The following is a 27,266-nucleotide window of genomic DNA, read 5'->3' as shown; positions in this document are numbered from 1 at the left end:
AAACTTCAATCTAAAGGTCAGAAGAGTGCGGACAACATTGAAAAGCTTCTGTATCACTGTTAGGGGAGTTAAACTGTGAAACGGATTGAGTGCAGAACTGAAACACATTTCCAGTATGACTGTTTCAAAAGAGGCATAAAGACATTATTTTCCAGAGGTACACAGATAAATAAACTCCATAAGGTGTTTGTTATTTGGACATGAATTTTGCATGTGTTGGTGAATGTGTTGTAATACGGATGAGTGACTAAATGTACATGTTTCAAAATTGCTGATAAATTTGGGACAGGTTTAAATGGGTCAGATTAGATTAGTTTAGACTTCTTCCTACTCCTTTTCACTCATGTAAATTTTAAGGCTTAAGACGTTGCGGTTTTAAGTTACCGTTTTGTTTTGTTCTCATTCTCTTGACAAGGTTCTAATAGTTTTGGATTTTTCATTATAGTTTAGTTTTAATTAGTTCTGACTTTTTTTTTTTAATCTCTAATTCAGTTAGTTTTAATTAGTTTTTAGAGCAGGTTTGCTAGTTTTTATTAGTTTTCGTTATTTTCTAAATGCTTAGTTTTAGTTTCTTTATATCTTTTCTCTTCTTCGCCGTCAAATTCAAATAAATCCCAGACAGGACTCTGCTGCTTTGTCCCAACTTTAGTCTCCATGTTTCCAGGTAGAGTGGGGACCAGAAGACGACTCTAAACCTCAAGTGACGAGAAGTGATGGACCGTTAAATATCATACGGTGCCAGCAGCTAAAATTGCTTGAGGGAAATAAATCGATTTTATATCAATCTGACATTGAGAAAGATGAAAACAAAGGGAATTTTATCCAGAATTTTTATATGTTTTAGTTAGTTTTTAGTTTCTAGTTTGTTTTTCAATACAGTTTCAGTTATCGTTTTTTTCTTTTAATTATAGTTTTTATTTATTTCAGTTAACGAAAATGTTTTTACAATTCTAGTTACCTCCACCAGGAGGCATTGTGATCGCTTTGCTTTGTGTGTTTGTTTGTTTGCATGTGTTTATTTGTTTGTTAGCAACTTTACAGGAAAACTATTCCAACCATCTTTACCAAATTGTACCCACAGATAGGCCTAGGCCCTGGGACCAACCCATTAAATTTTGGGCCAAGTAGGCCAAAGTTCAAGTTCACAAAATTCACAATTTTCCTATCTCTCATCATTGAGCAATTTTCAAAAATTCATAAAAAATTCAAAACAACTCCGATTAGCCTCCAATTGGGTACACCCGTAGCTTATAACAATACCTTGTATCTGGCACAAAATTGTCCACATCCACTGTGGAATGTGGACTCTGTGGACATTTACATTTAACATTGAAAATCCCATTTACGACAAATTTTTCATTATAACTCAACAAATATTGATTGGAATTTAATATAATTTGACATACACATGACTGGTACCAAACTTCAACTTTTCTGCTGTATGGAACAACCTTGAAACTGTTTAATTTAAAAAGAAATAGTCGATCCACACATGCACACTGTTTGGGGTGCTTTGTGGAGGTTTGCGTTCTCTGAACACTTGTTTTTGTTATTTCGTTAGTCTTCGTTAACGATAATAACCTTGTCTCTTGATTATCATTTACTTGCATTTCTGTTTTTAAATTGTCATTTACATGACCGAAATAAAGATATCAATCAATCAATCAAACCACATAGTGATTATATCCTCCCGAGTAATTTTTCATATCGCAATATATATCACAGGGTTAAAAAAAAATCCCAATGTGAGTTTTTCCTAACATTGTGCACCCCTACAATGAATGTATTTATTGTGTTTTATATTCAGCTTTAATTCAGATTATTTATTTTGTATTTATTCAGTACATGATGACTTATTTAATGTATTTTTCCAAAAAAATGTCACATACCCCCTGGGCTTCTTCCAAGTACCCCTGGGGGTCCACGTAGCCCACTTTGGGAACCCCTGGTCTACTGTATGTCCTAAAATCTTAGAAAACTATTATCTATCTAGTCCAGTGAGTGGTGTGTGTGAGTGAGTGTGATTCTATCTTCACAGTGTGAGATTAGAGGGAGGGGCCGTGTAATCAGGTTATGGTGGTAGATAGAAAGGGAAAGATTCCCTGGATTATATTAACAGGGTTTGATTTAATGTCACACTAACCTACATTCACTGTAAAGGAATGCTGAAGCTGAACGATTCAAAGTCAACCAGGTACAAAGACAGAAGGACAGAAACCAGAGGTGTCCAACCTTTTGTTACTCCTGACCCCATTTTAACATCATACATTTCTGGCGACCCCAGACATTCAAAACAGAGACTTTTTTTTGTGTAATGCACATGTATAAATGATACAATGAGGCATAATATTGCTAAAATTGCACTTATTTTTCTTAAGAAATGTGATTTTTTTTCTGGTTATTCACATCTTTTTTGTGAAAGGATGGTTTTTAAATGTAAATATTTTCATAATTTACTGTTTAGTTTTTCAGTTTTTTGTACTAAAACAAAGATACAAACTTGGAGTTGTCATTATTCAGTGCAGTGGTTCCCAAGTTTTCTGTCGACCCAAGACATTCAAAACGGAGATTTTTTTTTTTTTTTGCTAAAATTAATTTGTTTTTGATCATGCAATAGTTTGCTATACTATGTTTCAAATACAGGTTAATTTTAGAGGACATTTAGTCTATATAATGTATATTATTCTGGACGGAGGCAGAAAAGCCAGGTGTAGATTACTGCACAAAGGGAGAGTTTGATTTTCCTTGGTCAGGATATGTACAGTCAGTCCAGCTTGGATTTCCAAGGCTGACAATTAATACTGAACAAACAAGAACTCCAACTATGAATTATGAAAGAGCTGCAGCATCTGAAACCGACCACAATGAACATTTGACAGATAAACAGAACCACAGTGCTTCAGTTTCAGACTCACAGTTTGTCTTTTATGATTGTCTCTGTCAACTCAACATATCGATGGCCAAAAAACAAAACCTCCTATCTGCAAATTTTTAGATTTTGAGTTTTCACATTAAACCTAGTATACCTAGTATGTATTGTTAACACATAATATAGAAAGAGAGTCTGAGAATAGTAGAATATGCTTGGATATCTTTAACAAAGACCATACTATAATAAAACTAAACGTTTTTTTTGTTTCCTGAAAAAAGTGATTTTTTCAGATAGGAGGTTTTGTATTCTGGCCATCGATATATTTTTTATTAGCAACGTTTTTTTTTTTGTTTGTTTGTTTTGGTTTTTTTTAATCTATTACTAGAAATTTCAGGTGACTCCATTTGAATTCCAGGTGACCCCACATGGAGTCTAGACCCCAATATTGAAAAACACTGACATAAACATCTGTCCTGAGCTGGAGAACTGAACAAACCGTCTGTGGTTCAGTTTTGTGTTCGGTTTCTTTCATTATTTCGCCTCCGTCAGCATGTGGGAGCAAATTAGAACAAAGACTGATCAGAAATGAAAGAGCACTAAATTAAGAGTCGTCCGCCTCAATTATGCACTTGAGCCCAGCGCATGCAGCTCCAATCCCTACACACACCCCCCCCCCCGGCTGGGTTTAGGCTGTGGGGGAGGGGTCTCCAGGCTGACAGGAGCGCCCGCTGATGCCATGCCAGCTGCAAACACAGTAATCCCTGGATTATAAACTCTGGATTACAGACCATTTCTGCCAGTCTAGTGCATTGTGGAATCCTCACCGTCGACTCCACACACAGCGTACAGTTAAGGTTCATACAGAACACATCACATGATCCCACCATCATATGAGGGGAGGACGTCTACTGAAAACCCCCCACAGACAAAGCCATGATGTTCACAGGCTTAGCACATGAAGAAAATGCTGAAAATAGGACAAGAGCTCCTTTGTCGTCTTCAGCACAAATTTAACGTAATGAAATTATAAGAACCTGACAAAGCCGGGAGTGTGTGACAAAAAGATTAACAAGGCAAAGCGTGATCCCACCTCAGGATTTGGATCCAAGTTCCTCTCGCTGAACATGGACATGTCTGATATGTGCTTAAACTGTCGTAGCTCAACAGTTACAATAAGCTGTGAAACGGAGATGAAACTGAGATGTTTAAATACCAGTTTGACCCGGAGCTCCTGTCATGACACTGTTACAAACGGCTGAGCTAATAAACTGGGATATGAACACTGTGGGTCAGGATCAACAGTAGGGCTGTGTACTGACAAGAACCTGGCGATACGACACAAATCCCAATACTAGGATCACGATACGATATATCACGATATATCATGATACTGTTAAAAAGACTTTTTTTAATGATTTCCTGGAAGAATTGAATTACACCTGAAATCTGTACAAATACTAAACACATTTTTATTTGATCACAACAGGATCTAGTGTTATATCACAAAATTTTCCTGTGTTAAAACTGAAATTATGTTTTACAGACATTACAGTCTAAGATCCTGTTCAAATGTTCATATTCTATTAGTTCAGAACTGACATCAGAACAGTATTTTTGTGCGATCCCAAGAAAGGAACTAACATCTGCCTCTCCGACCGTAAAAAGTGGTTTTAAGATGATTGAAATAACTATTATTTAATAAAACAGTGTTTAATAATAATAAATAAGATATAAAGAATAAAGAAAACCAAAAAAACAAAAATGAACTTCTACAATATCTGCATTTGAATAAATACCTAAAAATATCGATAAAGTACTTTTTAATATCAATACAGTATTGTGAAATGAAATATCGTGACTTATTGCAGAACCGATATTTTCTAACACCCCTAATCAACAGTGGCTTTTCCATTGGATATCTGTGCAAAAGTTTACCAATATTTACCAAATGTCAAAAAAACTGAAGTGCGTAATGTGGGTTTTTCCATTAAATTACAAATGCGATGATTTGTTTATTCATTATTGCAAGATGACACGAGAAGTCATTCCATAAACATGGCGACAAACGTAAATATCGTGTTGATCTACAGACTTATTCATTATTATTATGGGGTCAAAACAATTCAGTTTATTCAATTTTATTTGTAGTACCCTGTATCCCAACAAGGTTGCCTCACAGAGCTTCACAGAATTAGTTGGATTTGAAAACAAACAATAAAACACAGTAATGTCCTGTCAGAGAGTGAACTTTAATTGATTGTCATTCTAACATTTATTTCAATATAAAGTAGCTCCTTGTTTTGGATAATCTCTTATGGTCCAACTAAAACAAAAATGAATTTGAAAGTAAAAATGTGGGTCGTTTGGCAACATTAATCTGTCAAATTGTCTCTAAAATGTCCCATCAGAGAGATTTCAAACACCGTGTTTTGACCCTATGCATTACCCCTCTATCTCGTAGTAAATTACAAAATTATTCGTTTCCTGTTATTTTAAAACTCTTCTTCTTTGCTTATTGTAACGTCCATCAACATCTGTTTTGAACTGCAATTTCATTTGCTGTACTGTACATGTATTGTGCTGTCAAATGACAATAAATTTTATTAATTCATTCATTCATTCATTCATTCATTTTTTTCATTCACGTGAAAAAGGTCTTTTCATTGCAGTTTTGCGTCATATACCAGTTGTGCTACACCTGAAAAAAACACCTCTTGCCGTGAGAGCAAAAACTTTTAATTCAGAAACGAGTTTTGGCGAAATTGTCGTTTTCTATTAGGCAAATTTTTATGTGCAAGTTATGTTCACCCAATTTGAGGGTAAATGTTAAAGTGACTACTGACTTAAACCAGGAGTGTCAAACATGCAGCCTGGGGGCCGAATGTGGCCCGCCTAAGGTTCCGGTCCGGCCCCTGGGATGAATTTATGAAATGCAAAAACCATACTAAAGATATTCACAAAAATTTTAGTTCAGGTTCCACAAACAGATCAGTAAAATATGATCATAATGACCTATAAATACTCACAACTCCAAATGTATCTCTTTGTAAATGGGTTCTTCTATGAAACTGGTCCTAAAAACAGGACATGGGGCTAAACATTCAAACCAGATGTAGATGAATGTTACGAAGCAGATTTGGAAGCACTTTGGGTCTATTTCAAAAATAAATATCTACTGATATAAAGGAGAAACTAATTTTCAAATAAAACATTTTTATTTGACGTGTGCATACAAAGATTTGCATGTAACACGGTAAAAAGGACACGAAAATTACGGGCTACTATTTTTTCAAATATCTTTGTATTCTCTCACAGGTACATTTTGGGAATCAAAGTAAATATTCAAGGCAGAGTGTTTCACAAAAATGACCGCTGTTGTAAAATCACTGGCAATTTATTTGTGTTTAACTGTTCAGGTTCTGCATGTAACACCAGTGAACACAATGGGTTCCACTCCTGGAATGAGACTGAGATTGATGAAAAACCCACGTGTGGATTAGAAAAACCACTAGGATCCACACATTTAACACAGTGTCTTTATTTATAGTCTATATAAGATCATTTACACACGTTTTCACATCTAATGCACTGACACCTAGGGAGATTTAATGTCCATATGTGGGTCCTATTTTTGGACCCAGTATTTGATTATAAATTCAGTAATTATGGGATGGCTCAGAGCAAAAGTATAATTGTTTTGCATTTATCTGAGGTCATCATTAGGTCCATCTTGGGGGGAAATATGTCTGCATTTACCTTTTATTATTGGGTCTAAAAAGCTGGAAAAGTGCCCGATACTAAAATAAACCCAGCTTCATAAACAGACCCAACTGTAAACATTTTCATGTAATTTTCCACTAAATAATAATAATAATAATAATAATAATAAACTTTATTTGTATAGGACCTTTCATACAGAAATTGTAGCCCAAAGTGCTTCACATTGATTGAAAAAAAAATACAATATTAAAATACATTAAGATTTGATTAGAAATACAATAAAATAAAAAGAAATATAAAAACAGCGCACATTAAAATATTTGATTATGCATAGAATTTTTGAAGTGCAAGAAATAAGATGAAATTTGAGAGAAATACAATAAAATAAAAATAAAGGCAGCGCACATTATGCATAGAATCGTCTAAAACAAACTATCATTTCACAAAAAATGTAAATATCCTGAACAAATATAAACAACCTGAAATGTCTAAAGAGAAGTGTAATTGTACCGATATTCTTTCTGTTTTTAAATGTTTTGGGTATTTGTACATCCACTGCGATCTGTACGTTATAATGAACATGTGAAAATGACAAACTGAAGCATAATATTGTTAAAATTGCAGTTATTTTTCTTCAAAAAATTTTAGGTTGTTCATGTTATTCATATTGTTTTAAAGGACAGTTTGTAGATGTGAACATTTTCATCATGTAAGAAAAGTTTGGAGTTGACATTATTTATATATAATATGTTATTATTTTACTGGTCCAGCCCACTTCAGACCAAATTTGGCTGAATTTGGCCCCTGAACTAAAATGAGTTTGACACCCATGACTTGACCCTTTTGGAGAAGTGATTTAACCGCTGTTTAAAAGTGACAGATTGATGTTTTTCTGCTCCATTAAATGTAAATCACTGCTCACCATCCAATACCAGCTTTCTAAACTCATGGGTCATGACCTAAAAGTGGGTCATGGAGTAATTCTGAGTCACAAAATGTGAGGTAAACATAAATAAATAACCTAGTTTAAATATCAGGTTATGTGATATGACTTTATTTTTTCATGCAGTCGGCTGGTTGTTGTCGTGGTACGCCAACATCTGACTGAAAGGTTAAATTATATTCACTCTGGATTTTTTTTATGAGCACTGCAACAAAAAACAACAAAACTGCAACAATATTTAGACTCATCTGCAGCCTTTAAATATGAGTTATACAAGAACAACCTGAGTAGTCGACTGTACTCAGGTTTAAGATGTTTACTCCATTACTTTTCATCACAATATAATCATTAGACCAATGTTCTCTGAATATATGGATATTGTGTCAAACCCTTTAAAAACAGGGGTCTCAAACATGCAGCCCGGGGGCCAAATGCGGCCCGCCAAAGGTTCCAATCCGGCCCGTAGGATGAATTTGCAAGGTGCAAAAATTCCACAGTCATGGCTGTTGAACTCATTTTAGTTCAGGTTCCACATACAGACCAACATCATCTACAGTAAAATAATAACAGCAGAATAACCTACAAAAAATAATGACTGTATTTATTTCTTGGTTTGATGTGAAAAAAATAATATTACACTATACATATATTTATTTATATTTATAAATACTATAAATAATGACAACTTCTAATTTTTGTCTTTGTTTTACTGCAGAAAATATTTACATTTACAAACTATCCTGCAACAATAAAATGTGAATAACCTGAACAAATATGAACAACCTGAAATGTCTAAAGAAAATTAAGCACAATTTTAACAATTTTCTGCCTGTTACTAAGTAGATCCAATCCATAATGCACATGTACAAATGAGATGCTGAGGCATAATGTTGTTAAAATTGCACTTATTTTTCTTAAGAAATTAATTTTTTTTCACGTCATTCACATCTTTTTGGTTTGGGTAGTTTATAAAAGTAAGTATTTTCATAATTGAATGTTTTGTTGGTTTTTTTGCACTAAAACAAAGACAAAAATTTGGAGTTGTCATTATCCATAGGTTATTATGTTATTATTTTACTGGTCCGGCCAACTTGAGATTAAAATGGGCTGAATGTGGCCCCTGAAAGAAAATGAGTTTGAGAGCCCTGCTTTAATGACTACCATTATGACAGGCCGCCTAGATTCCTTGATTTCCTTGGTTTTGCAATAAAAGTATCAGAAAATGTCTTTTATATGGGAGCCTATTTTACACGCCGTGAATATGTTACCTGGCCTGGAACTTTAAAAACATTTGAGGCGTTTATATTATTACTGACCTGTGTTGTTCATTTATTTATTTTCTTTCTTTCTTTAACGGTACCAGAATACACTGTCTTGACTGTCTTTTTATGTGTGTCTTTTTTTTTTCTTTCTCCTTGGGTTCGGTTTGTTTATCATGTCCAGTGTCAATCTCTGTATCATGAATACATTACTTGAAATTATAAATGTTATACTTGTTAAATGAAAGTTCTATAAATGGTGAAAAGTTCTATAAATAAAGTAAAAAAAAAAAAAAAAAAAAGTCTTTTTGTCAATTCTTTTGCACCTTTTATCAGGAAGAACTTAACTTTCAATATCTGTCCATTTTTTATCATTATTATTATTATATGCCACAGATGCTTAAATTGGTGTGTTATAGCAACAATAACAACAAAACAGACTTGAATTTGTATCATGTTAACTATGAAAAACAACTGTAAATGTGCATAATGACATTTTATGAGATTATAGAAATAGACTTTCAAATATTTTACATCTGCTCAAACATTTTTGTCTAGCTCATTCTGTGTCCATTTTCCATCTTCTTATTTTTAGTTCTTTCCAGTCATTCAACAATGAACTATACAAACCAGAAAAATACAGATAAAAACAGTGAAAAAAATCAGCAAAACTCGACAAAAACACAGTTGCAGAACACTCCAAAACAGCACTATCACTATTATATACAATTATTTAAAAGAATTCAGCGCAGAAACACCATTAAAACCTCGCTAAAACGCTGCTAAAAGTAATACAAATCTTCCATCTCTCTCTCACCGACTGCACTCTGCTCCGCCCATTTCCACCCCTCCCCCTCAGCCAGTGTGGGCCTCTACCCTAATGTGTTGTACAGCAATAGAAAGAACCCAATCTGAGTTTTCAGATGACGTTTGGATTTTCTCAACAGCACAAATAATTCAGGAGTTACAGTTACTTGAATGACTGTGGATGTAAAAATGCGTCACTGGAGACACAATCGTCCTAAAAGGGTTAAAAAGCCTTTTTTTTTTTTTTTTTTTTTTTTACTTGCTTGGTTTGAATTCTGTAAAAGTGGGTCCTAAAGTGAGTTGAGTTGAGAACTACTGCTCTAACACACAAAGAATAAACACACAAAAGAACAAAACAAATGAAAAAATAGGGATGCACTGTACGACACTAAACAATTCAACACCAGAGGTCGCGCTAACCGAAAAATGTTTCCGTCATTGACAGATTTTTTTTTAAATAACGGAAAATTCTGAAGGCCGTCCGTCATTTTGACAGATTAAAATACTGAGGGTAATCTACCAAAGAAAGTTTCACACAAGAGGGACTGATGCTGTGAAGGATGACGGACAAGCAAGTTATACGCCAGTTCTTATGGCATTTGGTGTGTTATATGTACGCATTTTCTACCTTTCATGTGTTATTAGATGGCATGTCAATTTGTGCCCAGATCTGTGGTTCACATAACCCAAACCCTAACCCTCAGTGCATGTTTGACACTGCATGAACACACACAAGGAAAGCTTAGAATGTCTATAGATAACACACCAATTAAAAGTGGTGTATATAACTATGTGAGTCGTGATATCACGTTGGTTTATCAGCCAGCAGCAACTACAGCTGCTGCATCATTGAGATGTGTTTGAACATTAAATACTACTAAATATATCTCATTATCATTAAAAAATAAAAATTTGAAATGACGGATAATAATATGTTATGACGGAATTTTTACGACCCTGTCTGTCAACATGACGGACAATAAAAATGTCTAGCGCAACCTCTGTTCAACACATTTGTTTTAAATAGTTGCAAATACATTTTTCTAGTGACCCAAAATAATGATGTGAAGATGACGATCCCATTGAATGGATGCACAGATGCACTGCAGGAGTGAGTCTAAGAGTGGAATACTTCAAACCAATGTATTTAATGAGAAACAAATTAAACATATAAACTTTATGAATGAATGCACAGGGCACCGTTCTACTGTCGAATGATCTGACAAAACACTCCTTTTCAAGTCCAGGTCATTTATTTTAATTCATTGTTTTCTGATGTTGATTATATTTCATTTTTACACATTCAGTCTATTTTGTTGATTATTCTGTTCATTTTTGTTCTGATGGTTGATTATTTTGGCTCTGTGATTGTTCATCCATTGATGATTAGTTGGGCTGTGTATTGGCAAGAATCTGGCGATACGATATAAATCACAATACTAGGATCACGATACAATATATCACGATATATCATGATACTGTTAAAAAGGCGATTTTTTGTTTTTCTTTTTTTTATGATTATTTCCTTGAAGAATTGAATTACACCAGAAATCTGCACAAATACTAAACACATTTTTATTTGATCAGAACAGGATCTAATACTATATTACAAAATGTTCCTGTGTTCAAACTTAAATGATGTTTTACAGACATTACAGTGTAAGATCCTGTTCAAATGTTTATATTAGTTCATAACTTACATCATAACATTATTTTTGTGCAATCCCAACAAAGAAACTAACATTATTTAATAAAAGAGTGTTAAATAATAGTAAATAAAATATAAAAAAAAAAGAAAGAAAAATGAACCTCCACAATATCAGCATTTGAATAAATACCTAAAAATATCGATACAGTCCTTTTTAATATCGATACAGTATTGTGAAATGAAATATTGCCATAAATTGCAGAACCGATCTTTTCTTACACCCCTAATGATTAGTGTATTTGGAGATGGATAGATGGATGGAAAAAAAAGCCTGTATAAAAATAAGAAAATTAAACTCATTATTGGGTTAAAATGTCTTATTTCAAGTACAATTTACTGCCAGTGCAGAAAGAAAATGACACTTATCAAGTTTTCTTAAAATATAAACAATAAAGACAACATTATCTAAGAATTATAGATGATAAAATTCTTATTTTCAGCAGAATGTACTTGTTACAAGTTTTCGGAGCAAGATTTTTTAAACTAAAAACGTACAGACAGACAGACAGACAGACAGACAGACAGATAGACAGATAGATAGATAGATAGATAGATAGATAGATAGATAGATAGATAGATAGATAGATAGATAGATAGATAGATTACTGTGGGCTTCGTCCTCATTGGTCCGTGACCATCTGGACGTTGATTACATGTCTGTGATAAAAGACAAAGTCCATCTAATGACAGAGTCTGAGCAGAGATGGATTCAATCACACACAACAGAAAGAAGCTCTGGGATCTGCAGTGGGTCAGTGGGACAGCAGAGACCACACCAGGGTCAAAGAGACAGTAGAGACCACACCAGGGTCATCACAAGACCTCCTTCTGTCACAGACTGGGACAAAGACAGCGATGGAACAACCAACACCAGGTCCATGACAGAGTCTGAGCAGGACTGAACGAACAGGGACATGTCTGCAGACGTCTGAGCTCAGACCTGAACAAAGACTGAGCACCAACACAAGCAAACAATGAAGGGCAGAAGAACAAAGACAGGAAATGAGAACTAGAAGACCTCTGAGTATGGGAGTGAACCGAACCCATGAGTGGAAAGACAAACGTCCAAAGGGAATTTAACCCATAAAGACCCAGTGCTACTTTTGTGGCAGATCCAAAATGAATTTTTCTCAAGATTGAACCTTTCATAAATGGCCCATATTTGTCTAAACCCACTTTTATTAGTCTGTGGTTCATTTATTTGTGTATTTGGACCCTAATAGTTCATACAGTTTGAATTTGAACCCTCCAGCTGCTGCAAAACTATCTTTACATTCATTTGGACAAACATCCAGTGGATTTCTACAACCTGTTTGAATTCCTTCTTAATTTATTACGTCTATAACTAGTTCTGTCTCCACATTTGCACATATAAGGTCCAGACTTCAGATGAACATTTCTCCAATTCAACATAATTGTTTCTCAGCAGTAGCAGTAGTTGTAGTCCAGACTGAAAATATGTCCAAACTTGGAGCCCATTACCTAAAATGTTCAGTTATTGGTTGAACGGGACAGAGCGGCACAGCCAACAGCCTGGAGGGGGCGGGGCCTGAAGTGGCTCATGTGCATTTAAAGGGCCAGTGCTCCAAACCACCTTTCTGGTGTCATTACTCAGAAATAGGGTTGAAGATGGACCTGTGGAGTTGAATTAATGAAGAATTCAGACCCAAGCAGAGAATTTACAGTTTATGGAGACCACAGGGAAATGTTGGAAAAGGAAGAATTCCATTTAAAAAAGCAAAATATCACTTCTTCAAGTCATTTATCACTATTTATTAAGATACTTTTATCTCTGTATTTTGTGTTTTTTTCCGAGAAAATAATATATTTTCCTATGTTTAATTCACTAATCATGTAGGTGTCCATAAAAGCTCAAACTGAAGTTGAGGGTTATTATGTCAGAAACAGAAAACTGAAGAAAAAGTGACTTTTTCAGTAAAATCTATCATTAACTGAACATAAACCCAGTGTGTCCATCCACCGTCACTGATCCAACTCCATGGGTTTTACTGGTGAATCAATGTTGTAGGAGATGATGGTGTTTCCACGGTAACTACGGAGCCTCTGAACCTCCAAATGGGTCATATCTGACAACCATGAAAAGATGAAGAACTGTATTTTACACCAATTATTGACATGGATTGATAGGATTAGTGGATCAACAGGTATTAAACAGATTAGATCAGTAGATGCTTTTGGCTGTTTGGGTCTTTATGGGTTAAAGAAGATTCAGTTACAGATATTAAGTGCTAGGGCTGACACCGATACCAGTATCAGGTATCAGTCTGATACTGAGCACATGTACTAATACGCACCGGTACCACTTGACGGCAGCGTGACGTTCACCTCATAGTGCAGCAGGTACGCAGCTGAACAGTAATGTCAGCAATGTGGAGATTTAACTAAATAAATGACAGTGACAAAAGTAACAGACTGTAAGTTACGTTAAAGACAAAGACGGATACAGACGGAGCGTTCTGTCCGTCCTCTGCGTACATTCCACATGTAATTCCGTCTGTTTTCTATGGATGTGTACCCAGAGCCATATAAACCTCATCATATTATCTTCTATATAAGGCTCTGTGCGAACTCAGATGGAAAAGCAGAACCAGCGGGAACCGTGGAGGTAGAGGATCTGTTCGAAGAGCGACTGTGTGAGTTAGAGAAAAACTACTGACAGATTTATGACAACTACCCTCAGCGATATCAACATCAGCATCACATTAGTATTACCTCCTGTCGTCGCCATGTCTGTTATTATTGAGCTTCTTCTTCTTCTCAAAAAACTTTACTTTTCTTCGTGGTATTTGTTCAGTATGGTTAATTAAGAGTGGCGCCCTCTGCTCAATTGATTGAGAAACGTTCATTCCAACACATTACATGTCAGTAGCAGCACTTTGTTCCAGTCAGACTAATGACAACAACAATAAAACACATTTACAAAAGGAACTAACAACTGGATTGGGATTATTAAGTACTCATATCGGTACTCAGTATCGGCAAGTACTCAAATGTAAGTACTTGTGGTATCGGCGCATCCTTAATTATTCACTTTCATGGGTATTTGGTCCACTTTGTTGACTATTTTCTTCCATTCAAATATATAATATAATATAATATAATATAATATAATATAATATAATATAATATAATATAATATAATATAATATTGTCATGAAAACCACTTAAGGTGTGTTCATTAACATTTTCTGTCCTGTGTCTAATATGTGACACAGCTCATTATTTGGCACCAAAATAGTCTGTTATGTTATTGATCTGATATGGGAGTCATAGATCCATCACCCTACCACATCATGTTTTCACTTCAGCATCATAAATCCTGACTTTAACTGATGAATAAAGATGCATGTTTTTAAAGTGTCAGAGTCCTAACATTCAGCTTTTATTCCTGTTTTACTTTTAGTGCAAAACTTTAAGCAAAATATTACAGAAAATTGACATGAAACTTGTTTACATGTTAAAGTCATTGTTTTCAATAAAAATAGGACCTATGGCCCTGTAGCTTACCGGCCAAATTAAAAGCTTTGGGAAATGTATCCAGATGCTATTTATTATCACCCAGTTCTGTGTATTTATTACATTACAGAAATAGCCCATGTTTTGGTCATATTCTAATCAGATCTGTAAAAAATTCAAATTCCAACTTGATATCATTGATACTGATTTATTGGATCAATCCACTTCCTATCTGTTATAATGGGGAAATTTTTCAAAGTGGCACCAAATCCAGAATCAGATCCGGATTGAAATAATTTCAATACCATGTGTTGACATCATCATAAAGAAGCTGTATACCAAGTTTGAAGTCAATCAGAACTGGAGTTTGGGAGAAAAAGATGATTGAAAATTTTTCCCCATAAGAGCCCATGTTAAATTTTCCGTAAGTTCCCGGATCCAGAAGAAGATCCTGATCAGCATGTGGACATTATGTTTTGGTCATCTCCCCACCAGGGCTGGACTATAGAAATTTACACTGGATATTATTTATATTTACTGAGTTATTGCATCGATCCACTTCCTATCTGTTATAATGGGGACATTTTTCAAAGTGGCACCAAATCCAGAATCAGATCCGGATCCAAATAATTTCACTAACTTTTGTTGTCATCATCATAAAGAAGCTGTATACCAAGTTTGAAGTCAATCGGAATTGTAGTTTCGAAGAAGATGATTGAAATTTTTGTAACGGACGACAGACGACAACCACGACGCCGGACGCAGCATGACGACAATAGCTTACAGCCTATCGGCCGGTAAGCTAAAAATACAGATCCAGTCGGTCAACACCCTATTTTTATTTATGCTTCAGTACTGAATGTGCTTCCTCACACTGAGTCTAAAACTGACAAACCCGTACATGGACGATGTTTCCAAACTGAGTTATCTGATATTAATGGGAAACTGTACGTAAGAAGTTGTTTGTGATTGTTGCCGTGAGTTGCATCATATTCATGAGACACTGTGAAATAATGTTGAACCGTGTGATCAGAAGTGTTTTGGTTCTATTCTAAAGGGCTGCGTTCATTTGAAATCATCTGTTTTTTTAGGTTACAAGGTCATTTGCAGTGAAATGCAACAGTGGTCCCATAAGAAGCCCGCTGCTCTCTGCTTGGTTCATTCATCATGTGCACTGCCCTGGTTTTGCTGGTTTAGCACCGCAGTCCAATTAAGTAATGCCTTTGAACCGTCACATCAGCAGCCAATTGATCTGACTCTCACACAGTGATGAGGGAGGCTCCGTTTGTCTTTTTAACCTACATACTAAAAGATTGTTCTTAGATCCAATAAAGTGTCGTGGTGTAATGCAGGGGTGTCAAACATGTGGCAAAAATGTGCAAAAATTATACTGAAGATATTAACAGTCGAGGATGTTGAACTGGTTTTAGTACAGGATCTACATTCAGGCCAATATGATCTTAAATAAAACCTATATTATAGAAGGGAAGTGGACTCTGTTTGTGTGTGTGTGTGTCTCAGGCATCACACTAAACCCGTACACAGCAGACTGATGCAGTTTGTCATACTTGTGTATTTTTGGTCAATGAACAGACTAGTGAAAACGACAAGTTGACAGGACCAATATTTTGGGAGATATTAGTCATTTTTGAGTAAAATAGCCTTACAATCACATTACTATGCCCAGAATTACAAGCCTGTTCTCAATACGTGTTCTTGTCTGTCCTTCCGTTCTTGCATTCTAGTGAAACGCCACCAGTCGGTGCTCGAGTACTGTTCCAATCGAAAGTTCGCATAAACCAAGAACACATTGAGTACCCAGTTGTTGTTCTTTTCAGCTAGCTTAAACCAAGGACGCACTGGTTGGTGACTCGGGTAGACTTGGCTCTAAATATCCCAAGATGCACTTTGTGGGTTAGGGTTAGGGTTAGGGTTAGGGTCTCGAGTACTACGGCGGCTTCTGTGAACACTTAATTCAGAAATGTTTAATTGAGTAGATGTAACGAGATGATGTGATGCATAGTGAGAAATACGTCTTTATTGCCATATGGGATTTAATGGAATTCAACAAAATTTGTTCCAGTTTTGAAAAAATATATAAAATGTATTATTTAAGAAAAATGTCACATTTTTTCCTAATTTTAACAAGTTGAAAATCCCCATCATGTCTGACTTAGTTTAACCGCTGCCTGTTCTGACGATGAACAAACATTTGATCATATTTAACTGTTCTAAATATTCTACGACAACATTCAGGACGGCATGTGTTAGTCAAAGACTCCGACTGTCATTATAACAGACGACACAGCAATATGAGTACGGTTTACAAATGCACTGATGATTGATTATTATGATTATTGATGTTACTGTTTACTGTTGTTGTTATTGTTTATTGTTGTTACTGATTACTGTTGTTGTTACTGTTTACTGTTGTTACTGTTTATTGTTGTTACTGATTACTGTTGTTGTTACTGTTTACTGGTGTCACTGTTTACTGTTGCTACTGTTTACTGTTGTTGTTACTGTTTACTGTTGTTACTGTTTATTGTTGTTACTGTTTATTGTTGTTGTTACTGTTTACTGTTGTTGTTACTGTTTATTGTTGTCACTGTTTAATGTTGTTGTTACTGTTTATTGTTGTTGTTACTGTTTACTGTTGTTGTTACTGTTTATTGTTGTCACTGTTTAATGTTGTTGTTACTGTTTATTGTTGTTGTTACTGTTTACTGTTGTTGTTACTGTTTACTGTTGTTACTGTTTACTGTTGTTGTTACTGTTTACTGTTATTGTTACTGTTTACTGTTGTTGTTAGTGTTTACTGTTGTTGTTACTGTTTATTGTTGTTACTGTTTACTGTTGTTGTTACTGTTTAATGTTGTTGTTACTGTTTATTGTTGTTGTTACTGTTTACTGTTGTTGTTACTGTTTACTGTTGTTACTGTTTACTGTTGTTGTTAGTGTTTACTGTTGTTGTTACTGTTTATTGTTGTTGTTACTGTTTACTGTTGTTACTGTTTATTGTTGTTGTTACCGTTTACTGTTGTTACTGTTTATTGTTGTTGCTACTGTTTACTGTTGTTACTGTTTATTGTTGTTGCTACTGTTTACTGTTGTTACTGTTTATTGCTGTTACTGTTTGTTATTGTTGTTACTGTTTATTGCTGCTGTTACTATTCTGTTTTTGCCTGTTGTTTGTTTCTGTTTCAGGGTCTGTATCAGTGTTTGTTTGTTTGTTTGTTTGTTTGTATAACCCTAGTCTTGTTCTCCCATCAGGTAATATCCATACAGTAATAAAATAATTCAGTCAAACCAATAGGAGGAACTGATCGAAGATTCAAAACCGTCTTAGATCAAAACTGTCAACAACTCGTGGCCCCAGTAGATTTATACTGGAGGAGGAAGAGCTGAACAGGACTGGCTCTCTCTCTCTCTCTCTCTCTCTCTCTCTCTCTGTCTCTCTCTCTCTCTCTCTGTCTCTCTCTCTCTCTCTCTCTCTCTCTCTCTCTCTTCCCAGATGGGGGACCACGTCGCTTCGGCCACAGGATCCTAATCCCATCCTCCCAATCTGGTGTCATTTTCTACTGGAAACGCCTGCGTGGCTGCAGCGTACAGGAGGAAACTAGGGCAGATCTGGCTCCAGAGGTCAGAGGTCAGTAGACCAACACTGGGCCATGAGGTGGAAGTCTTTGTTTTCAAAGTCACTGGTGGATCCAGGGTTTGGGTTTAGATACAAACCAGGAGGTGTTAATATGACACTGGTTTGTCTTTGACAGTCTAGTATTAAAACACAAGATAAAGGATGCAAACTAAACCGGGCTGGCTGCTTATTATGGGATGCTATGTTCAAAATTCACCCTTTTCAATCTAACCTGATAAAATGAAAATATTCTTATGTTCAATATTTTTATTGTTTTTCAAAACAGCCAAGTAGCTTACAGAAATACAAAGGAGAAAAGAAATTAATAAATACAAAAGAAAGAAAAAGAAGAAAAAGGAGCAAAAAAATGTAAGTGAAGTAAAATAGGGCATAAAACTCAAGATGATAAGGTACATGATGTTGCATCACTAGTAAACTGTCTGGATTTCACATAAATTCCTAAAAAAAAAAAAAACAAAGACCTGAGTGTCCTGTTCTGGACCACTTCTAAGGCCAAGGTCTACACTGGTTTGATCCAAAAAAGGCTGCAAATCTTATAGAATGTCTTTAGATTATTACTCATGTTGTATCTGATCTTCTCCATGTGAAGCAAGTCTGTGACAGTCTAGTATTAAAACACAAGATAAAGGATGCAAACTAAACTGGGCTGGCTGCTTATTATGGGATGCTATGTTCAAAATTCACCCTTTTCAATCTAATCTGATAAAATGAAAATGTTCTTATGTTCAGTATTTGTGTTGTTTTTCAAAACAGCCAAATAGCTTACAGAAATACAAAGGAGAAAAGAAATTAATAAATACAAAAGAAAGAAAGAAAGAAAGAAAGAAAGAAAGAAAGAAAGAAAGAAAGAAAGAAAGAAAGAAAGAAAGAAAGAAAGAAAGAAAGAAAGAAAGAAAGAAAGAAAAAGAAAGAAAGAAGGCACAAAAAAATGTAAGTAAAGTAAAAGAGGGCGTCCAACTCAAGATGATCAGGTACCTGATGTTGCATCACTAGTAAACTGTCTGGATTCCACATAGATTCCTACAAAAAAACAAAGAGGTGAGCGTCCTGTTCTGGACCACTTCTAAGGCCAAGGTCTTCACTGGTTTGATCCATATGCTCCAAAAAAGGCTGCAAATCCAACAGAACACAGGTGTCAAACATGCGGCCCGGGGCCCAAAACCGGCCCACCAAAGGTTCCAATCCGGCCTGCGGGATGAATTTGCAAAGTGCAAATTTTTCCATCCAATTCAAAAATAATATCATAATAACCTATAAATAATGACAACACCATTTTTTCTCTTTGATTTAGTGCAAAAAACATTAAATTATGAAAATGTTTATATTAACAAACTATCCTGTAACAATAAAACGTGAATAACCTGAACAAATATGAGCAACCTGAAATGTCTAAAGAAAATTCAGTGCAATTTTAACAATTTTCTGCCTGTTACTACATGTTTTGTGCCTTTGTAGATCTGATCTGTAATGCACATGTATAAATGATAAGTCGAGGCATAATATTGATAAAATTGTACTTATATTTCTTAACCAATGGCATTTTTCAACATACTTGAATCTTATTTTTTGCACTAAAAGCATTTGGAGTTGTCATTATTTATTGGCTATCATGCTATTATTGTACTGGTCCGGCCCACTTCAGATTAAATTGGGCTGAATGTGGACCTGAACTAAAATGAGTTTGACACCCCTGCTATAGAATGTCTTTAGATTATTACTCATGTTGTATCTGATCTTCTCCATGTGAAGCAAGTCTGTGACAGTCTAGTATTAAAACACAAGATAAAGGATGCAAGCTAAACCGGGCTGGCTGCTTATTATGGGATGCTGTGTTCAAAATTCACCCTTTTCAATCTAACCTGATAAAATGAAAATGTTCTGATGTTATTACTAACATTTAGGGCCAAACCAGAAGCATTTCCAGAGTGAAGACGACATTTAAATACGTTCTTCAGCTCCATTTGGTGGATGATCGTAAGTCGATTCATGTTGATTGTGTTTGTAGGGGAGGGGGATTATCCCTTTAACTGTGCTTACTCTGAGTCCACAGGGTGCAGTGGGCAGGCACCCAGACCAGCCCACAGTGGGAGCCAACCAGGTCAGATGGGAGCCCCTGGTGCCTCCGTCAGCTGACGGATGAAGGCCACATCCATGAGACTGGAGTGTGACACATGTATGTATGTATGTATGTATGTGTGCACAACCGCTCATCCTCCTCAGTGTTTTCATCAGCTGGGGTGTAAATGTGCCACCAAGATGTGACTAGAGATGTAACGATATGAAAATTTCATATCACGGTTATTATGACCAAAATTATCACGGTTATCATTATTATTGCGGTATTTATACTTATACACACACGGAAATAATGGAACCAAGTTGTATTTCAAAAATAAAATAAAATAAAATAAAATAAAATAAAATAAAATAATAGGCACAATGTTCTTTTTGTTGGCAGAAACGTTCAAATACTAACATGTAAACGTCAAACATACAAATGTGCATTAAAGATGGCACCTTATGGCCACTGTTGGACCATTTTCCAGATCAAGTTTGAGTTGTTTTAGTTTCTTTTTCATAGATAGATAGATAAATGTAAACAAACTTAATAAAAATGTTGAATATAAGCAACAAATGAACAAAATACGGAACAAATTGGACAAAAATGCACAAACATAAGCAGCAAAATCAATGAAAATGAACAAAAAATGAGATAAAATGAATAAAAACTGACCAAAATTGGCAGGAAAATAAATAAAAATAAATGTAAATAAGTAGCACAATGATCCAGGAAATGTGCAGTACTGTGACTCTTCAAAGTGCGGTAATCAAACACAGTTATCATGATAATTAGAATTTAAACAGTAACACTAACCGTCGGGAATTTTACCGCGGTTTATCGTTATACCGGTAATTGTTATATCCCTAGATGTGACATGTTTTTATTATCCTGAATAGGGATGTAACGATTACCGGTATAACGATAAATCGCGGTAAAATTGCAGACGGTTAGTATTACCGTTTAAATTCTAATTATCATGATAACTGTGTTTGAGTACTGCACTTTTAGGGGAAAAAACACCTATGTAAAGATCTGCTTTTATGTCAAACATTTGAGTATAGTTTTAATTTATTACAATTTTAGTTTTATATACCTAATATGTGGAACCAATATTCACTTTTAAAGTCTTTGAAAAGGTTCGTTAAGCATCTTTGTGTTATTTATGCAATAAATTATATACATTTTTCTAATCGGATTTTATATATTTTTTTGTGTTTTTTGTCCTTTTATGTTGATATAGTAGGTTAAAGTGAAAAAAATAATAGACAAATGATATAGATGAAGTTGTGCTGAAAAAAAAAGATATCAAACATGGGTATAGTAAACATTTGTTTATATAGAATATAAAGGCAAAATCAAAACAACTGAAAAACAGAGAAAATAGGCTCAGACCACTAAGGGTTAATATTTGAATGTTTCTGCAACAGAAGGTACATTGTGCCAATTATTTTATTTGTTTTTTTTTGTTGTTGTTGCTTTTTTTGTTTTTTTTTCAAAATACAACTTGGTTAAATGATTTCAGTGTGTGTATTAGTACTTCTTGAACATTTTGAGCACAATTTCAATAATACCGAGATAATAATGATAACTGTGATAATTTTGGTCACAAGTTACAGTTACATCCCTAATCCTGAAACTATCAACATGAATAAACACCTGCTCCGACTAGTGACGTAAGAAAATATCGGTTCTGCAATATATCACGATATTTCATTTCACAATGCTGTATGAAAATTAAAAAGTACTGTATCGATATTTTTAAGTATTTATTCAAATGCAGATATTGTGGGGGTTCATTTTTGTTTTTTGTTTCTATTTTATTTATTCTTATTTAACACTCTTTTATTAAATCATGTTAGTTCCTTTGTTGGGATTGAACTAAAATAATGCTCTGATGTTAGTTATGAATAGGGGTGCAAGAAAATATCAGTTCTGCAATATATCGCGATATTTCATTTCACAATACTGTATCGACATTTTTAGGTATTTATTCAAATGCAGATATACTGGAGGTTCATTTTTGGGTTTTTTTTGTTTTTCATTTTTGTTTCTATTTTATTTATTATTATTTAACACTCTTTTATTAAATAATGTTAGTTCCTTTGTTGGGATTGAACTAAACTAAAATCTGTTTTATTTAGTAAATCCCATTTTAAGTTTCCATTCATTCATTTTTCAGTTTCTTCAACATTTTCTTCATAATCCCAGAAAAAAATGAGAAACATTTAGACTAAATTAAACACAAAACAAAACAAAAACTGGAAAGCTGTCAGAGAACACAAACCTCAGCCAAGACTCGTGAGTTCCCCACAAAAACATGCCCCCCCCCCCAAGCCAAAAACCATCCAAGACTGTATTTTACAGCCTGGAAGACAATGTTCCAAGAGACGGCAGGAAAGAACTAGAACGACATGAGTATCCACAGTGATGAACCATTAGTGATCCACTGTCATTATGGTTCTGGTGGTTCTGTGGACAGCCCTTTAAAGTTATATAAAAAAAAAATACACATAAAACCTAATGAATGGAAGTCTGGTTGGAATCTTCTAAAAGTCTGCAAAATAAAATGCAAATCATGTTTCATAATCAAGTACATCCACTCTGCCACTTTACATTTCTGATAAATATGGAATCCATTCGACTTTTGTAAACATTAACTTGTTGGTTTATAGTTTTCCATCTGACTTCTTTTTAACATTACATTATTGTTTTCCAGACGAACTCAAGTAGGGGTGGAAGAAAATATCAGTTCTGCAATATATCGCGATATTTCATTTCATAATACTGTATCGATATTAAAAAGTACAGTATCGATATTTTTAGGTATTTATTCAAATGCAGGTATTGTGGAGGTTCATTTTTGTTTTTTCTTTTTTGTTTATATTTTATTTATTATTATTTAACACTCTTTTATTAACCCTTTCATGCATGAATTATGAGAACCTTCATCAAGATTTTTTTACTAAGTGTTTTTATTCCTCTTAAATTTGCCATTAATCGTACAGCTTTTTTATGTTTTTAATCTATTCTTGTATTTTATTCTTTTATTTAGGTTTTATCTACTCTTCTGTATTTTTATCTATCTATTTTATTTCATTTTATTTATTTATTTATTTATTTTTTACACTTTTTCTATGTCTTTTAATCTATTCTTGTATTTTACTCTGTTATTTTGTTTTTTATTCATTTTTTCTGTACAGTACTTTCATCCACTGTGCTTTACAAATAAAGTTGGATTGGATTGGATTTTTAAAAAAAACAATGCGTTAGAATTTTTTTTTTCTTTTTTTTTTTTTATGAATCTATTTTTCATGGAGTTGCAAAATGTCCAGTCAGCTGGACACCATGCATTTAATTTTTGAAGCAAAGAAACATGTATTTACTAACATGCTGTGTAAAAACTATGAAATAAAAACATTTTCCATGCTACTAATCTGATGTTTTGTCACATTTTAACTTACCCTAATACTAGTCATTACTCACTTCATGGAAATAAAATGGATAGAAAAAAAAAAACACCTTTTTGGTGTTAATTACAGTCTAATAAAAATAATAAGCAATTATTTTACACTCAAACATGTTACTGCAGATCAATTTTATCAAGAACAGTAAAGTTAGAGTAATGGTATCAATTGCAGTGTATGGGATGATGCATGAGCGCCCAATGTGTTGGCTGATATGGAACTAAAACAACAAAATCCATGAATAAACAAGAGAACAACTTTGAATAGCTGTCAGCTGTAGTGACCACTATGTATGAAAGGGTTAAATAATGTTAGTTCCTTTCTTGGGATTGAACTAAAAAATAATGTTCTGACGTTAGTTCTGAACTAACAGAATATGAACATTTGAACAGGATCTTAAACTGTAACGTCTGTAAAAAATAATTTAAGTTCGAACACAGAAAAATGTTGTGATATAACATTAGATCCTGTTGTGATCAAATAAAAATGTTTAGTTTTTGTGCATATTTCTCATGTAATTCAATTCCTCAAGGAAATAATCATTTATAAAAAAAGAATCAAACAAAAAATTGTCTTTTTAACAGTATCATGATATATCGTGATATATCGTATCATGTGATTTGTATTGTATCGCCAGATTCTTGCCAATACCCAGCCCTAGCTCCAGCACATGACAGCTGTTCAATCCAAGGGTTTATGGATTAAATGGAAGTATGATCCGTTCACATCAGTGAGACGTTCACATGCACAGAGGTTTCTTCTCAAAAATGAATCAAATGGAACAAGTGGCTTTGCGGGAGAACGTTCCGAATTCCACGTTCTGAATTATCAGCTGATGCCTGAATTTTTGCTTTATATCAATTAAAAACATTTCCAACCGTATCTCACACAAAAACAGCAGAACAAGAGCATAAAAATTAGCAGAATGTCAAAAATAACAAAAGCCACTGAAATCTACGTCCATGTGCTCAAACATTTCCAACAGTAAACATTCAAACCCTGTCAAATGGACAATGTTTGAGGACGTTTAACCCAGAAAGACCAAAACACCAGAACCAGAACCACCTACTGATCTGAGCTGTTTAATACCTGCTGATCCACTAATCTGATCCATACATGTCAATAACTGGTGTCAAATGCAGTTCTTTATCTGTTCGTGCTCATCAGATATGACCCATTTGGACGTTCAGTTACCATGGAAACACCGCCATCTTCTACAACATTGATTCACCAGTAAAAGCCATGGAGTTGGATCAGTGACAGTGCATGGACACACTGGGTTTATTTATGTTCAGTTAACGACAGATCGGACTGAAAAAGTGAGATTTTCTTCGGTTTTCTCTGTTTTTGATATAATAACCTTTGGATTTACTCTGAACGTTTCATGAACATCTACATGATCAGTGAATTAAATATAGAAAAATACATGATTCACACTGAAAAAACCTCTAAATAAAGAGGATAATATTACAATAAATGGTGATAAAAATGTTTTATATTTCTAATTTATAGTGTATAGTGTTTGCTCTTCTAATATATTTCTTTTTACTCACACTTTTAAAAAAAAAAAAAAAAACGTAAAAAAACAGTATTATTCTGGCAGCAGGGGTGCCGAAAAAATACTGTAAAATAACAGAAAATAACCATCTCATAAAAATATGGTAATTTTCCGTAACTAAAATACAGTTTTTTGCCCTAACTTTACGTGAGATTTTCCTTTTTTTTTTGGACTTTTTAATGTTTAATAAAGAATATTTACTTGTATTAAAACAATCAAATTACCTACATACATACATACACACACATATATATGTATGTAGATAGATAGATAGATAGATAGATAGATAGATAGATAGATAGATAGATAGATAGATAGATAGATAGAAATAATTTTCTATGACACTCAGTTGTACAATCCACTGATAAAAACTGTATTTGGACAGTTTATCAGTGCTTATACATGTTATACATTCACAAAAATACATTTATTCAACATTTTTGTTGTGAAACCTCCTGTAATTACACAAGATATTTGTCTATTAACAAACAAGTCTGGTTAAACTTACAGAACAAATACTTCTTTTACGGTTAATTGTCAGTACTTTTATCTCGTTTTATTATTATTATTATTCTTACAGTATTAAACTTTAAGTTAACAGTTTAATCTCACCAATAGAAAAGAAATATTTGGGAAATTACAGTACATTTGCAAATGTATTTTAACTGTATTTTTCAGTGAAAAAAGAAAAAAATTATTTTAAAAATGTTAATTTTATACTTAGTCACAGTTACAGATTTTTTGTGTTATTTTACATTTGACATGTAAAATCAGTCTATTTTTGTAATTTCATTTTTATTTTCCTGTATCTTAAAAATACAGGAAAAATCTGTAAAATAAACAGTGAAAATTCTGTTAAATTACAGATTTTTTTACAGTGCATGTTTGCTGTGTTTTTTAATATTATTACTGAATGTGTGTCATGCTGCTGCTGCACTGGAATTTCCCAGTTTAGAATAAATCAAGTGCATGTATTTATCTCCTGGACTTCAGACAGTTCCAGTCTAAAAGCACATGTGTCAGTGAAGTGAGCCTGGAGTACCAGTGGCTCTGTCTGGGTCCAGTTCTGAGGGTTTTCACATGGAACAGGCTGAACATGCAACTTCTGAACTAGTCCCGTGTGCAGGACCAGACCCAGATGCAGGACCGGCTGCATGTCGTCATGGACTTTGTGGATCACTTACGTGAAGACGAAGAACAGGGACGTGGATCCGACCAACAGGCAGGCGGCGGTGCACACCGGGATGAAGGCGCTGGGCTTCAGGGAGTCGGCTCCGCTGGAGGGCATGGTGTCCTCTGCGTCCTCATCCGCCAGTCCTCATGAGGAAAGAACCGGGTTTAGACCCCCACAGGACCGACAGCAGCGGCGGCGGAGACACAACAGATGGAAGAGAGGATGAAGAGAGGCGGAACTGGAGTCTGCAGCCCCGGCCCCTCCTCCTCCTGCTGCCCGGCCTGTGTGTGAGCCCACCCGGAGGCAGAGCCGGGAACAGCGGCCCCATCCGCCTGAAGGGGGAGCTGTAAGCCCCGGGACCTGGTCCACTACAGACCACCAGGACCTGATCCACTACAGACCACCAGGATGTGACACACTACAGACCACACCGGGACCTGATCCACTACAGACCATTAGGACCTGATCCACTACTGACCACCAGGATGTGAAACACTACAGACCACCAGGACCTGATCCACTACAGACCACCAGGACCTGATCCACTACAGACCACATCACTCC

At 34.8% G+C, this 27,266-nt stretch overlaps 1 protein-coding gene across 1 annotated transcript in view; it reads right to left on the bottom strand.

The window, feature by feature from the left end:
* The window catches only part of zdhhc8a (zDHHC palmitoyltransferase 8a), a 58,769-nt gene extending 31,890 nt beyond the window's left edge, over nt 1-26,879 (bottom strand). The window contains exon 1 of the mRNA XM_030150448.1: nt 26,713-26,879. Coding sequence (XP_030006308.1) covers nt 26,713-26,816 — 104 coding nt within the window. The 5' untranslated portion in view covers nt 26,817-26,879. The remainder of the gene's footprint in view (nt 1-26,712) is intronic.
* Between the last annotated feature and the right edge of the window lie 387 nt (nt 26,880-27,266).

Source organism: Sphaeramia orbicularis, chromosome 12, assembly GCF_902148855.1.
Source record: "Sphaeramia orbicularis chromosome 12, fSphaOr1.1, whole genome shotgun sequence".
Taxonomy (NCBI): Eukaryota; Metazoa; Chordata; class Actinopteri; order Kurtiformes; family Apogonidae; genus Sphaeramia; species Sphaeramia orbicularis.
Note: the sequence above shows the minus strand (reverse complement) of the source record. Positions and strands in the feature narration are given on the sequence as shown.